Source organism: Anomaloglossus baeobatrachus, chromosome 1 (genome assembly GCF_048569485.1).
Source record: "Anomaloglossus baeobatrachus isolate aAnoBae1 chromosome 1, aAnoBae1.hap1, whole genome shotgun sequence".
NCBI classification, from domain to species: Eukaryota; Metazoa; Chordata; class Amphibia; order Anura; family Aromobatidae; genus Anomaloglossus; species Anomaloglossus baeobatrachus.
This window is the reverse complement of record NC_134353.1, coordinates 152,134,613-152,151,093: the sequence shown is the minus strand read 5'-3', so window position 1 is coordinate 152,151,093 and position 16,481 is coordinate 152,134,613. Positions and strand designations below refer to the sequence as shown.

The window sequence follows — 16,481 nt, the reverse complement described above, 5'->3', positions numbered from 1 at the left end:
CTGCTGATAAAGGCAATAAAAATGTGTGAGGAATAAAACCCTAAAATAGCAATGACAGAAATGCAAGTAACTTATGATAGCTAATAGGTGCAGAAATACTACAAAATATCTTCAACATTAAAAACTCCCTAAAGACTCATCGTGGCAACTTAGCCGATGGTTCATGTATCCAAATATAATATAATATATTTGATATAAAAAGATCTCTATTCACCAACCTGTTCACTTGCCCTTTTCCCTCAGGATCATTGTTCTTAAATAGTTGTCTGAGACTGAAATATCCACTAGATCTTAACTTTTCGTGCAACATATGTTCCAGCTGAAGAGAACAATAATGTCATTTAACAAAGTGAAGAGACAGCATAGCAGATGATATAGTATATAGACAGGTAATGTAGTGTGTATGTGTGTGTGTTAATATACTCACCTACCACCATTATCTCACGTGTGCAGTGCTGTTCTCCTCTGCTTTTTGGTGACTTCACTCCACATGATACCTGCCAGTTCATTCTACACTTTCTGAGCCGGAAGTCTCTTTTCCAGTGTAAGTCTATGGACCTCGTTGTGATACTCCATAGGTTTACACTGTAAAAGTCCCTGAATGGTCACGCAGAATGCAGCATGATCCAGAGGAGTCTGCAGAGTGGTGACGTAATTCAGAAGAGCAGAAGTAGGTGAGGATATTAACACACACTCTTAATTACATGCACTTATACACACATTTCTTCAATAAAAACCTAGTGGAAATGCATCTTTAGAGGATTACCTTTAAAAATACTATTTAAACTAACCCAATCGTTGAATAAGGGACTTAGTGCCTATAAACATCCTACCTGTAGTTTAATAAGCATTACCTTTGATGTGCAGACATAGTAGAGTGTCTATCAGGTCACGCTTTCACTTGCAAGATGCAACAGCACCGGATGTGATATGCTAACGACACTTGGCTCAGATTCTGCTGCGAGCGTAATCCGAATGTCATTACTATACTCTGATCTTGCAATTGTGACGCCCTGGCAAGGCCAGGTAGTCACAGTTAGGCCCCTGCATAACACCTTCCCTCACTAGGAAACACACAGCCAACCAGTAAACCCTAGTCACCCCGCTTAGGGAAAGATAGACACACCAGTGGGCGTGACCAGGTGCATGGGACACGCCCACCCAGGGGTCCAGACAGCCCGGGGTGGGAAAAAAAGCAGATCAGTTTTAGATCAGTTCGAGTTGTAGTCTGAAGTTCAGTTTGGAGAGGAGTGTGGGCTGGAGCTAAGTGTAGCTCCAGCAGTGAAGTCCAAGTTGAACGGTACCAGGGTAGGAGCTCTGGTGCCATTGGCTAGGAGGCAAAACAAGGAAGCCGCGGAGACACCATCACATGTTTCTCAACGCTGGCAGGTAACTAGCCAGGTCTTTCACCGGGAAGGAAAAATCACGGGAAGGGCAGTCTCCAGTCAAGGAAACCACCTATGCCAAAACATGGTATCCATCCACAGACAGCTGTTTCGGGGTATTTGCTCCTCATCAGTGTGGAGTAGGAAACTAGCTAGTGGGAGCAATGCCTAGTAGAAGACTATATGGATACCATGTTTTGGCATAGGTGGTTTCCTTGTCTGGAGACTGCCCTTCCCGTGGTTTTTCCTTCCCGGTGAAAGACCTGGCTAGTTACCTGCCAGCGTTGAGAAACATGTGATGGTGTCTCCGCGGCTTCCTTGTTTTGCATATTTCCCAGGGGGCATTGCTCTAGAATCACTGCGTTGAGAAAACACGTGATGGTGCTCTGCGGTGCTGGATGTTGATCTCCCTAAGGTCAACCATCCTTACCTATATAGTCTTCTACTAGGCATTGCTCCCACTAGCCAGTTTCCTACTCCACACTGATGAGGGGCAAATACCCCGAAACAGCTGTCTGTGGATGGATACCATGCTTTGGCATAGGTGGTTTCCTTGACTGGAGACTGCCCTTCCCGTGGTTTTTCCTTCCCGGTGAAAGACCTGGCTAGTTACCTGCCAGCGTTGAGAAATATGTGATGGTGTCTCCGCGGCTTCCTTGTTTTGCATATTTCCCAGGGGGCATTGCTCTAGAATCACTGCGTTGAGAAAACACGTGATGGTGCTCCGCGGTGCTGGATGTTGATCTCCCTAAGGTCAACCATCCTTACCTTTATTGGCTAGGAGGCAGACGGTGGTCTCCATCAGCAGTTGACGGGAAGATAGCTCGGTGGAACCGAGGTGGACCGGGACAGGGTTGTAGCCCGCCGGTACCGACACGGGGAACCGACCCGGAAACCGCAGCACAAAAGGGGGGTACTCAAACCCTGAAGCCAGGACCAGAACCAACTGGAGCTGGTTAATTAACCGATTGAGGCCAGGACTAGAGGTCCTGTCCCACCCAAAGTCCCTCATAGAAAACAAGAGCCCACCGATTAGGGATAAGAGGTCGCTGCCAGGGCCCATAGATCCCACGGGCTAGCGTCTGCGGGCACGGCTCCTTAGGCCACATCCAGCCGGGAATGGACTCCTAAATTTCAAGCTAGGAAGTCTAATTCACACAAAAAGGTGCAGGAAAAAGATAGAGACCACCAGCCGGGTGAGGGGACCAGAACACAACCAGCCGCGGCACCGGCCACCATCACCTTGGTTTACCAGAGACTTGTGTGTTTTACTAACTGTGAGTACACCAGCACCCCCTGTGATCGCCATCCCCTGCATGCGCCAACCGGGTCCCGGGGCTACCATCCCTGCCCACGGAGGGCTTAACAACATCTCCCCTGGGTGCCCCGTAACAGCAGTGGTGGTGTCCCACCTCACCACACACCGTGGATGGCGTCACAAACTTAATACGGCCCAGCCCGTACATATACATTCCCCCATTTATTCGGCGTGTCCGCGAGACCCCCGGGTCCAGAGACCATTGAGCCACCACCACTGAAAGCCCGGAGCTGAGCAGCGACCGGCTGCTGGCACGGGGGCGGCACACAATCGGATCACGGGTGACTGGGACAGCACTCTCTCCCTCCTCCCCGCTATCTGTCTGTGCATATATCGCACTGCACTCAGATGACATCCGAGTGCACTCCAATGTCTAACTCACATCCTTAGACTTGTATGGATTCATATGATGCAAACTCGAGTGCTCACTGCACTGTTCCGCCTCTCAATTACCTTGCCTGGCCCTTTCCCTTTATGCTGAATGACAGCGCACACTTTACCAAAGTGATTGCTGCAAAGAAAGCATGGTATCCTGGTATCTGGTAAAATCTGTATTCAGTGAAGACTTTTACATTACTGAGATAGGATATGGCAGTTGAGATGATTTCGGTCCGCCCAAAATTGTTTGCTGAACCTAAGGTAAATTTATCGGAGTACTTCGATAAGGACCAAAGTAAGTTTTCCATCTTTCGTTCTTCACGAAATTTGTATTTTCATCTCTGTCCTGCTCATTCAGAGGAGCGAGTCAAGGAGTCTGTATTATTCTGTCGTTGGCTCATGGAGATCCTCAAGCTTGGGCATTTTCTCTGTCTGAGGATTCTCCAGTTTTTCATCCATTTATCTTCCTATGCATGATGTGGCACTCTATACTCTAGATCAGGGATCTCAAACTTGGCTGGGTATATGGGCCGCACATAAAAAAAAATAATTTTGGGGGCCACATTCTTTGCAAGACAAAGTGACATTTTTAGCGGTACCATATTTTTTTCTATATACCTTTGAATCACTGTTTTTTAACGTTTTTCACTCATTTATTATAACAAATAGACACTTTTTTGTATATATATAAAAGCATTTTTAATGGTAAAAAAAGTCATGCTTTATTTTGATTTTTCTTTTTATTTCACATTTTATCCTCTTATTGTAAGCAATATCGCTTTACAATTAGTAATATAGTAATTTTGGCCAACTGCTTCTAGTAGTGTTCCCTTCCTAGTCTCCATTCTGTAGTAATGTGCTCATCCTTATACCCTTGTAGTAATGTGCCTCATTATTGTCCCCATCCTGTAGTAATGTGCCCATCCTTGTCCCCATCCTGTGCTAATGTGCCTATCCTTACCCAAATCCTATAGTAATGTGCCCATCCTTGTCCCCTTGAAGTAATGTACACATCCTTGTCCCCTTCCTGTGGTAATATGCCCATCCTTTTCCCCATTCTGTAGTAATGTGCCCATACTGGTCTCCCATCCTGTAGTAAAGTGCTCATCCTTGTCCCCATCCTGTAGTAATGTGCCCATCCTTGCCCCAATCCTGTAGTAATGTACCCATCCTTGCGCCCATCCTGATCCACCATCCAATAGTAATGTGTTCATCCTTTTCCCTATCCTGTAGTAATGTTCCCATCCTGTAGTAATCTGTTAATCCTTGTTACCATCTTGTAGTAATGTAACTATCATTGTCCACATCCTGTCGTAATGTGCCCATCCTGGTCACTCATCCTGTAGTTATGTGCTCATCCTTGTCCCCATCCTGTAGTAATGTGCCCATCCTTGTCCGCATCCTGTAGAAATGTGCTAATCCTGTGGTAATGTGCCCATCCTGGTCCCCCATCATGTAGTAATCTGCTCATCCTTGTTCCCACCTTGTAGTAATGTGACCATCGTGAAGTAATGTGCCCATCCTCATCCCTCATCCTGAAATAATATGCCTATCCTGTAGTAATGTGCCCATCCTGTAGTAATATGCTCATCCTTGTGCCCATCCAGTAGTAATGTGCCCATCTGGTCCCCCATCCTGTAGTAATCTGCTGCTTAACTTTGTACCCATCCTGTAGTAATGTTCCCATCATAGTCCCCTTTACTAATGTGGACATGCTGGTCCTCTTATAGCCATATCCCATCTTGTAGTAATGTTCCCTATTGTGCCGGTTGTAACACACCGAAAAAAAAAAAGATTCTTCTCACCTGTCCTTTGTTCCCTTGGTGTCCTCTTTCCTGCTTTTTGCAGCTCGCATGCCTGTGGCACCCCTTGATGATCAAGGCCGGTGCAGGCGGCCGTCAGTGTCAGTGCTTGCTTTCAGATGAATGATTGCCAATGCTGCACAGAGACAAGCTCTCTACACAGCTACTCTAATGGCAGCCGTAGACCAATCAGAGCACAGTAGCTAATGAGTATGAGAGCCGGCGGCTGTCATTGGAGAAGATGTATAGAGACCTTGTCTCTGCACAGTGCCAGCAACCATTCATCTGAAAGCAAGCACTGACAGCGGCGGCCTCTGCACCGGCCACGATCATCAAGAAGGGCATGGGCCTGTGGGTCACAAGAAGCAGCTTCAAGGGCCGCATGTGGCCCTAGAGCCGCATGTTTGAGACCCCTGCTCTAGATATATAGCAAATTAGGTGCACCTAGTTCTTTTTATATACAGTTTTTTCATCGGTTGACACATTTTTCACTGCTTTGTTGCTGAATCAATGATCCGCAGGTTCATTCAGGGAAATCAAAAGGTGGAGTACAACTACTCTCAGTTCAGACGCTGGGTAGTGGAAGCCTCATGGAATGACCCAGCTCTCCGCAGTCAATTCTGCCATGGTCTTTCTAGCCAGATACTGGATATGATGATTTCTATCTCAGCACCTCTTCCTTTCTGTTGGTATATTGAATGTTGCTCTGCTCTCTGGTTGCTTAGGAGGAACATAAAGCACTCAATGGTCATTCAAGCAGTGTAGGCCCAAGTTGCCATTGTTTAGTCTGTGAATAGGGCCATTCCTTTCAACACAGGAATCACTAGGGACTGCAGGGCCTGGACCGTACTCTGTACCGGATCCCGCTGGGTCAGTTGCAGTATTTTCAATGTTTTCCTAATTTACCCTATCTGAGTTTACTGTACATTCATAACACCAGCAACTGAGAGGAAATTAACTTTATTCCTCCTGAGAGCCACCGGCTTTCTGTCATACTGTTGTGCTAAAGAGATAACCTGAGAGGAAGCACAGCGGTGTGCTGTGCAGAAGTCTTGATGACATAGCGGAGTCCTAAGGAGGCAAACTGAGGGCATTGAGGAATGTTGAGGAGATGTGTCGCCCGGGGACCAGGGGTACTCAGATCTGGGCCACGGGGTCACTTCTGTGGGTATCACGGTGGCGTGACCCGGTCTGTGATCCCAGGCTCCATAGTAAAAAGGGGATTAGGTAAGGGAGATTGTCCGTGACACCACCCACGGTTGTGGTGATTTTGGTGACACCACCGCTGCTCTGGACGGGGATCCCGGGAGCGGTGACAGGGAGCAGCTTTGATGTTAGTTCTCCCCTCCGTGGGTAGGGGGTTGGTTGTCCCGGGGCCCGGTGATGGGGTAGGGATGGATGGCAGGCGGGTTACGGGGCCTGGAGAGGTGCAGGGTCACAGGGGCAGCGCTGTGCCGCACGGCACGGTGGTACTCACTCAGCCCAATGATGCACACAGAGTCTCTGCTGAAACAAACGGCTGGATGGACGGGTCCCACAGGCGGCTGCGGTGTTTTTCCCCTGACCCCAGGTTGCTAATGTAAGTCCTTTCTTGCACCCTCCGTACGCTCCTCCTGCGCTCCGGTTTCCAGCTGGCTCCCCGATTCAGTACCGGTGGGCCACCGCCCAGCCCCGGCTACCTACGGTTCCACCAACTGTCTGCCCGGCTCCCTGCAGACGGCCACTACCGTCTGCCTCACTCTCTGCTGCACGAGGGCCCTAGGCTCCAACCTAGGCCCCAGTCTGCGTCTGCCTTTCTGCAGACCTCCTCTCTCTTCCTCTCCTAGGACTTGACTCTGCTTGTTTCCTGCCTCAGGCCAGCTAAACTCCTGGGTGGACGTCTCCATCTCCTGACTCCGCCCACCTGGTGTGTCTGTCCGAGCCCGAGGAAAGGAATCAAGTTTCACTGGGGATGTCTGCTGTGAACTGCTGGGGGTGGGGGTGTGTGTGTGTTTTTACCTGTGGCCCCTGGCTTGTCCAGGGCGCCACATTCCCCCTTAGCAAAATGCAGACCGTCCGCGGGCTGCCCGTCCATTACCGGTTTTATTTTTCTTTTAACTGCAAAAAGTGGAAAGGCATATCAAACATTAAAACACAAGCATTACGTTTTAACTTCCCATAACGGGATGCACATTACTTTAACGTTGCAACAACAATAAACACTTTTAATAATGGCAACGGAACGGGTCCTTTAGTCACCCACCCAAACAACCTGGCCCTGATGCTGCCCCTAAGAAATGGGCAGCACCCCTTGACCCCAGTCCAGAACCAGGCTGCCCAGATAGTTAACGGGATGGGTGCTTCGCTGCCGTTGCGGCCGGGCGGACTGCCGGAGCCGTCGTCATCTCCGTCGCGGCCGGGCGGACTGCCAGGGCCGTCGTCATCGGCGGTGCGGCTGGGATGGAAGCCGGGACCGGTGGCAGGGCGGTGACAAAGGTAAGACCTGGGTCCTCCCTCACAGACGCTGCGAGCTCCGCTACCGGTGACAGAGGTAACGGGTCGGTCGGGGCGTTGGCCGCGGGCACGGGCACTGAGGTTTCAGCGGTGCCGGACGGACGGGACATCTCGTGCAGCGGTGTTCCAGGAACCAAACACTGGCAGAGTCCTGGCGTCCCTGCTTCCACAGCCGCGGTTCACATGCGGCCGGACGCCATCCCGTCCCCCTTAAGGCTACTTTACACACTGCGATATCGGTCCCGATATCGCTAGTGTGGGTACCCGCCCCCATCTGTTGCGCGACACGGGCAAATCGCTGCCCGTGCCGCACAACATCGCCCAGATCCGTCACACATACTTACCTGCCCGGAGACGTCGCTGTGACCGGCGAACCGCCTCCTTTCTAAGGGGCGGTCCGTGCGGCGTCACAGCGACGTCACTGAGCGACCGCCCAATAGCAGCGGAGGGGCGGAGCTGAGCGGGACGTAACATCCGCCCACCTCCTTCCTTCCGCATTGCGGCCGGGAAGCAGGTAGGAGAGTTTCCTCGTTCCTGCGGCGTCACACATAGTAACGATAATCGAGAATGGACCCCCATGTCACCGATGAGCGATTTTGCACGTTTTTGCAACGATGCAAAATCGCTCATCGGTGTCACACGCAGCAACATCGCTAATGTGGCCGGATGTGCGTCACAAATTCCATGACCCCAACGACTCCGCATTAGCGATGTCGCAGCGTGTAAAGCTCCCTTTAGTCTCTTTTTGGCACTTCCTTCTTCAGGGGGCGGGGCTCCACTTTCGCGCCTTTCCTGCTCGGGGAAGACGCTCGAGCGGGAAATTTTTCGCGTCCAAGATGGCGGCTTTGCAAAATTTTTGGCCGGACACCTCCGGCGGTAACAAGGCGCACCTCTACCAAACGGCAGAGCGGTAAGATCCTGTTCGTGACGCCAAATGTGTCGCCCGGGGACCAGGGGTACTCAGATCTGGGCCACGGGGTCACTTCTGTGGGTATCACGGTGGCGTAACCCGGTCTGTGATCCCAGGCTCCATAGTAAAAAGGGGATTAGGAAAGGGAGATTGTCCGTGACGCCACCCACGGTTGTGGTGATTTTGGTGACACCACCGCTGCTCTGGACGGGGATCCCGGGAGCAGTGACAGGGAGCAGCTTTGATGTTAGTTCTCCCCTCCGTGGGTAGGGGGTTGGTTGTCCCGGGGCCCGGTAATGGGGTAGGGATGGATGGCAGGCGAGTTACGGGGCCTGGAGAGGTGCAGGGTCGCAGGGGCAGCGCTGTGCCGCACGGCACGGTGGTACTCACTCAGCCCAATGATGCACACAGAGTCTCTGCTGAAACAAACGGCTGGATGGACGGGTCCCACAGGCGGCTGCGGTGTTTTTCCCCTGACCCCAGGTTGCTAATGTAAGTCCTTTCTTGCACCCTCCGTACGCTCCTCCTGCGCTCCGGTTTCCAGCTGGCTCCCCGATTCAGTACCGGTGGGCCACCGCCCAGCCCCGGCTACCTACGGTTCCACCAACTGTCTGCCCGGCTCCCTGCAGACGGCCACTACCGTCTGCCTCACTCTCTGCTGCACGGGGGCCCTAGGCTCCAACCTAGGCCCCAGTCTGCGTCTGCCTCTTTGCAGACCTCCTCTCTCTTCCTCTCCTAGGACTTGAATCTGCTTGTTTCCTGCCTCAGGCCAGCTAAACTCCTGGGTGGGCGTCTCCATCTCCTGACTCCGCTCTCCTGGTGTGTCTGTCCGAGCCCGAGGAAAGGAATCAAGTTTCACTGGGGATGTCTGCTGTGAACTGCTGGGGGTGGGGGTGTGTGTGTGTTGTTACCTGTGGCCCCTGGCTTGTCCAGGGCGCCACAGAGACAGCGTGAGAGCAGAGAGGAATGCTGAGGAAATGGCTTGAGGACAGAGAGGAGCGCTGAGGATTCAACCTGAGGACAAAGAGGAGCACTTAACAGATGGCCTGAGGGCAGAGAGGATCGCTGAGGAAACAGCCCAAGAGTAAAGAGGAAAGCTGAGGAGATGGTCTGAAGGCAGACAGTAGCACTCAGAAGATGGCCTGAGTGTGGACTGATCTGATAGAAACCAGAAATAAATCTGATGAATGGACAGAAAGTTGATGGAGCTTATTATAAGCAGTGGGGACAGTAAAACTTTGCTGAATTTTCAATGACAAATTCATCTTTAGCTGCTTTCCCTTGTTCCGCTTGTATAATGGACAAGACAACAAAAGGGTTTAGCAGTAAGTGTGTACATAGCCTTCAAGGGCTGGTCCATCACTTTCTAAACTTTTCCTAATGTGGCCAGGTGAGAATCAAATGGTAATTGGATGCGGCTGGTGGTGTGGTTCCCCAAAATTTTGCCATAGTGCACTATGCCTGCCCTACGTTCTGTCCCTCTTGCTGTTCTTCATAAGTTGGGAGATAAGCCCTCTGCAATATTTGGTGCCTCCCCGTGGGGCTAAAAGACAGCATGGCCCTGTGTGCTTTTAAATGCCAATGAGGCTTGTATAATAAGCTGTGGTGGTCACGCCAAGAGTGCGCAAGCAACTTTTACTGCACATCTGACCATGTTATTAGTTTAAAAAAACTTTTAGGAGGTGACAGACTCTATTTAGACTTACTTCTGCACACGGGTAGGAGAGTGGACAGTGACCTCCAACCCCAGAAGATGTCATTGTTGATAAAAGTGTATTTATATGTATTGCGGTGTTTAGATGTTTAAATCCTCTGTGTCTGTGGGTGCAGCGCTGCCAGCCACCAGTAGATGTCATCAGTCCTGGGTTCCTTCGCTGGAAAGGGAGATTAAAAGGGAAGGTGCTGCATTTTTTTAATTTTTGTATTAATAATAATGATTATGGAATCAATTATTTTTAATACAAAACTAAATGCCATTGTTTATTTAGTTTTTATTTAATTCTATTTTTACTCAAACACTGGGGGCTTGCCAACTTGGATTTGCTATGCAAAACGACAGTTACTCACCTCAAATACGACAGTCTCTGTGCATAAGAGACAATAGTTGGGCTCCGATCCTATCTCCTGCACTGTGGCTGCTTTCTGCTGTGATCTGGACACGCCCCCTCAGGCCTCCACTCCCCATCGCATATGCTTGCCTCGGGCCTCCACTCCCCCTCATGTGTGCTCGCCTCGGGCCTTCGCTCTCCCCATGTGTTCTCGCCTCGGGTTTCCGCTTCCCTCGGCGTGTTCTAGCCTTGGGTCTTGGTTCCCGGCAGCTCCTCCTCACTAATCTGATCGGTGACAGGAAGAACAGCCGAGACACTAAGCTGACAGGAGAGGCTGCCGGGGGCGAAAGTCTAAGATGAGTGCATGCGACTGTGAGCTATGATCGCAGCTTGATATATGTAGTGCAGTGCCGGGCTCAGGCTGCAAATCACTCCTCCTCGCCAAATGTCACCTCGGACCTCTGCTCCTGGCAGCTTTGCTCGTCAGCCTGGCATCTCGGCAGTTCCTCCTCTCAGTACTCAGAGCACAGTATATGGGGGCACAGGAATATCAGGGCACAGAAATATTGAGGGACAGAAATATCGGGGCACAGAAATGTGGAAGCAGAGTATATGGGGCATAGTATACAGTGGAGCACTATGTTAGCTGTCCTTGGTGACTTTAGACATATTAGGATCACTTTGCGGTCACCAACAAAATGGCTCCACATTGTAATCCTAAACTTCATCTTCCCTTATCCTTTTGGAAACATCCAGAAGGGGAGGAGGTGCATGACATCACACACATGAGAGCAGTTTCCACCCACTTTTACTGCAGTTGTAATGTGAGCTAGTTGTACAGTAGGATTTCAGCAGCTTCTCCCCCTAGTGTTTAAGATTGGAAAATATCAAACTTCTAAATTATGTTTTTTATATTTTGCTCAATTTAAAACAAATATTAATATTTAAACAAAACATTAATACTTTACATTTTTTCAGTTATAGTTTTTTTTATGGCACCTTCCCTTTAAAGCTTGATGTATAGTGACAGAGCTGAAGGTATTAACTGAAGAAGCTGGCCCACCATGGAGGGGATACAATGTTCAGTATTTCCTGGGTTTAGAGAGAGTAGTGTAGAGTTCAGAGTGAAATGTAACAGAGTGGAGAGAGTGGTGTGGAGAGTGGAATAGGCAAAAGCAACGTGCAGGAGGAAGCAAAGGTGATTGTGATGGATCGCAGCTTTAAAGCTCCATTGAGGTGAAGTGAGAGACAAAATAGCACCCTCCCCCCAATCAAGCAGGCAAGTGTGAACAGTGCGGACAGCGGCGGAGTCAGTGTTGACTGATGACCTCTGACCCTGGGGGTTAGATACTTGAGGAGTGACTCTGAAGTAGTAGCATAGCTGTGCAGGGTAGTTCAACTACAGGGATACACATGGACCCGTGTGGTTGGCGAGCAAGGGGACAGCAATTCGCCAAACCCCATCCTCCTTCGTAGCCGGTGTGAACTTGTCTGTAGCCGTAACGGAAGAGCCGGTCTGTACTAGTATGTTAATGCCTGAAGAGAAACCTGTTGTAAGCAAAGTGAAACGTGTTACCAGTAAACTACGTGCAGTTTTTAACGCAGTTAAATAACTCTATACGCAGAACCGCGCAGTGCGAACGAGACTTTGAGAAACCGGCCGGGGGTGGCCTAGAAGTCCCGCTGTGACCAGGTAACACCTTCACACCCACTCCTCCAGCCTTTTGTGTAGCGTGCCAGGGCGAGTGAAGGACTGAAGTCCTCGCCAGTAATTATCGCCAATGGCCACGTTACAGAGTAGCCGCACCACTACGTAGGTGAAAACTGACAGCATGAAGCTAGTGTCCATAGAAGGGCAGAACACTGCACAGAAGCGAGGGTAGTGGCTTTCTCAGTACACTTGAGATTTCATAAATGGAGCCCTGACATAACACAATTTACATATAGAGGTGTTGCTAAACATTAAAATACTGTAAGCTCTAGAGGCAGACTCTTGGGAAGATTGATGTCCCGCCCAGAGATCTTAACACCTCATTTACATATTAAAAATAGTGTATTTCTGTGCATTAAGTCATCAGATGGCAGATATCAAGGTATCAGTCTCTCCAAATTTCTATGACCTGCATGTTCATTCAGAGGGAATAACCTTCTGATAAATTTACTTTAACTGCAGTAAAAACATATTTGCATTTTACCTCATCCACTTCAAGGCGCAGCTGAGTTCCCGGCCGAGAAACAACAGTAGAAGTGCTGGTTGCGGTGCTTACTCTACTTTCAGCACGACTCCCGATATCAGCTCTTTGACCTGGTATAGACAAAACAGATTTCACTTCAGTACAATGTAATGTTCTGATTATCAGATGTGTAGTTTCAATGCGTCATCCATTTACCAGACTCTGCAGGATGCTCCAAATGTTCTGAGGCGGAACGAACAACTTAGGTCTAAGACCCACGGCATGAAAATCGGAGCGAGTAGAATGCGATAAAACATCGCATTCCACTTGGATCAATATTACTCTATGTGCCAGCACCCATGAGCGATTATTTTCTCAGCCCTAATCAGACCGCGAAAACAATCACAGCATGCAGCGGGTGTAATGCAATCCTGGTTTCTGTCGCACCCATTCAAGTCTATGGGGCGAGAGAAAAATCGCACTGCAATCGCAGTACACCGGTGTACCACGATTGCAGGGCGAGAATGGCAATAGCTGGCAACGGAGGAGAGAGGGAGATAAACCCCTCCCTCCCCTCCTCAGCGCCGGCCCACCCCCCGCAGCTGAGGTCCGATCGCATGATCGGACCTCAGTCGCAGTGACACTCGGCTCCCGCTGTGCTGCCAGCATGAGCCGAGTGTCAAGCGAGGATCGCATTAGTCCCCCGTGTGGCCCTGGCCTTAGACTGAGGAAACCGGGGTCCCCCAGAGGACTTGAATCTGAGGGTCGCCTTTTAATTATCAAAAATAGCAACAAAAAGAGGAGATAAAAACTCCCCCAAAATTTAATATACTCAAAGCAGAAAAGAGGGCAACCAGTCCAGTTAGCCCAGGCCAACACATCTATGCACAAACAGGATGCAGACAAACCTCTCAACATGATGGACACTTCACAGGTGCAAGGTAAATTGCACACTAGTGGCACGCATATGTGGCGCCCTGGCCTAGCCAGGTCGTCACAGATAACATACAAACACCCCCACCCCCACTAACCAAACAAAAACCCTGTCCGGGGAGAAGCACTGCAGCCGGCTGCAGGACCCGTCCATCCAGCCGTTTGGTTTACCGAGGACTTTGTACCTTTCTTGCTGAGTGAGTACACCCGTGCCATCCGGCACCGCGCCGCGCTGTTCCTGCAACTCTGCACCTCACCAACCCTGCCTCCCCGTCACAACATCACCGGGCCCCGGGACCACCGACCCCTACCCACGGAGGGGGAAAACAACATCCCAGCTGCTCCTTACCATCGCTCCCGGGATCCCCGTCATCAGCAGCGGTGGTGCCTATCTTCACCATGACCCGTGGGTGGCGTCACGGACTAAATTCCCCAAACCAACCACCCCTTTCACTCACGGGCAAGGAGCGCCGCTCGAGTGCCCGGATCCGGCCTACCGCTCGAGCCACCGAGCAGCCATCGCAGCAGCGCCGGACCCGAGCGTTAGCGAGAGCGCAGCAGCGACGGCATCCTCCCCGCCCGTGACAACTTGGCGTCATGAACAGGATTGAACCCCTCTACTTACCAGTAGAAGTAGAAGTGCGCCTTGTGATCTCCGCTGGCGGTGTCCAGCCGAAAATTTTTAAGCGCTGCCATCTTGGTGCGAAAATCTCCCGCTCAAGCATCTTCTCCGAGCAGGGAAGGCGCGAAAGCGAAGCCCTGCCCCTATCAAACGGAAGTGCTGAAGAGTACCAATGGGGGACGAGAAAAAAATGTCTGCGCCCGATGGAGCTGTTGGAGGAGTGGCGGTCGCAGCCGCGGCGGCATGTAACTAGCGCTGCAGCGTACAGGGACGCCAGGACTCTGCAGAAACACGTTCCTGGATCCAGCCGCAAGATGTGCCAGGAGCTCCAGGCCCAAGTCCACTTCATGCTGGCGAAGTGGACGTCGGAGAGGAAGGGCCTGGCCGCATCCGTTTGGGCATCCGAAGTGGAGGTGGTCTCAGAGGAGCAGATAAGCGACCCACGCCCCTATGTCCCTGAGGGATCGGTCGATACGGCTGAGGGGCCCGGCCTGCTGCCGTCCACCACGCTACCTCCCTCACTGCCCATGCCTGCGGCCAACGCCCCGACCGACCCGTTACCCCTGTCACCGGTAGCAGAGCCCGCAGCGTCTGAGGGAGAGGGCCAAGACCTGCGACCCCCAGGCCTTACCTTTGTCACCGCCCTGGCACCCGTCCCGACTTCCATCCCGACTGCAACAGAGATGACGACGGCCCCGGCAGTCCGCCCGGCCGCAGCGGAGGCGATCCTCGACCAGAGGCCAGCACCGCAAGTCCCGTCAACCGCTCCCAGACCCCGGGCCTCGGCTGAGGCACGGCGGGGATGCAGCTGCCAGGAGGCAGAGCAGGCCATGTCACAGCGGGGTCCCTCATTATCGAAGGTACCGGTCATAGCCGGCACGGAGGGACTCTGTCTGGGCCCATCCCCCACACCGCATGAATCGGAGCAAGCAGAAGGTGCTCCACACCGGGAGCGGCAGCAACGGCAGCTGTGCCGCGAGATTGCTGTTGCTGTTTAAAGATGAGGAAAAGAGCAGTTGTCCCCATTGGGACATTCAGCAGTTTGAGTGACTGACAGTAAATCAAACCGAAGCTTTACCTGATTGACTGTGTGATTATTCCGGCCGTTGCCGGCAAGATGTCCCCGGGGGGACCCTCTGTACTTTTACAACCTGCATGAGAGACTACTCATGGACATGGCCGAGAACTGGCAGGCCACCCACGAACTAGTGGGCTTGTAAATAGTTTTGTGGGATGAAACCGTTGCCGCCTCCGGAGAGGCAGATTGGAGGAAGGGCCCGCAGCAAAGCAGGCTGGGGCCCGGCCACCACCAGGACCGGTGGCCATCCTCCGGGGGTCAGGGGTCCCCCTGGACGTGGGGTTCCCTGAAGTGACAGCCGGGTGCGAGTAACCGTACCCGTTCCCGCTCGAGCAGCCTGAACCTGGACTGGGGTCAAGGGGTGCTGCCCACTTCTTAGGGTCAGCATCAGGGCTAGGGTGCTTGGGTGGGAGAGCGGAAGACATCCGTCCGTCCATCTGTTATTATTAAAAATGTTATATATGTGCAACGTTTGAAGTGTCCTAACAAAAATGCGTATGTTTAAAATGTTTTACATTTTATTTATATCTTTTTACAGTTTTAAAAAAAATAAATAAAACTGGTGATGGACGGGCAGCCCGCAGACGGTCTGCATTTCACCAAGGGGGAATGTGGCGCCCTGGCCTAGCCAGGTCGTCACAGATAATATACAAACACCCCCACCCCCACTAGACAGGGACACCAGCCAAACAAAAACCCTTGTTGCCTCCCTCCAGTGTCTGATGTCCACACCAGGTGCAGTGGAGCCAAGCGGTTGGCCCCACCCACCGAGGAGTTCACAGGCCTGAAGGTGGGAAAAGTGGCAGAACAACGTAGGTGTTTGAAGTGAGAGGAGCAAGCACTTGGGTGTCTGGGTTTGTGGCCCAGGCACTGACAGCAAGGTTGGCAGACGGTGGTGGCCGTCTGCAGGAGTGGTGGAGCAACGCAGAACCGTAGGACCGGGGACGGGCGACGGCCCGCCGGTACCGACCGGGGAGCGAAGTGAAGCCAGCACACACAGGCAGGGCCATCGGACCCCGACCAGGCTTGGAGCCGCCGACAATAGTCAGATCCGAATGTGACTGGAACCCCAGGGGTTTCACAACAGCAAAAGTCCCGATTGAAGGCAACCGCCCACACCGTGAGGGTATACAGCTACCGCCTAAGGCTAGAGACCCAAGGGCCAGCGTCTGCGGGCAAACGGGCTCCTCCGGTACCCATACACCGGGGAACGGACTACCGTTGGGAATCCATAGTAGTCAGAAAGAGAACATCAAGGTGCAGGGAAAGACAGCCGCCATCACCTGTCCGGGGAGAAGCACTGCAGCCGGCTGCGGGACCCGTCCATCCAGCCGTTTGGT

The 16,481-nt window shown here is 51.8% G+C and overlaps 1 protein-coding gene across 4 annotated transcripts in view; it reads right to left on the bottom strand.

Annotated features, from left to right (window-relative positions):
- The window catches only part of LOC142290654 (EF-hand calcium-binding domain-containing protein 6-like), a 483,996-nt gene that overhangs the window by 405,445 nt on the left and 62,070 nt on the right, over positions 1–16,481 (bottom strand). For all 4 annotated transcript variants that reach the window (XM_075334657.1, XM_075334633.1, XM_075334650.1 and 1 more), the window contains exons 3-4: positions 12,530–12,639; positions 219–319 (exon numbers count right to left, since the gene is read on the bottom strand). In XM_075334657.1, coding sequence (XP_075190772.1) covers positions 219–319; positions 12,530–12,639 — 211 coding nt within the window. The remainder of the gene's footprint in view (positions 1–218; positions 320–12,529; positions 12,640–16,481) is intronic.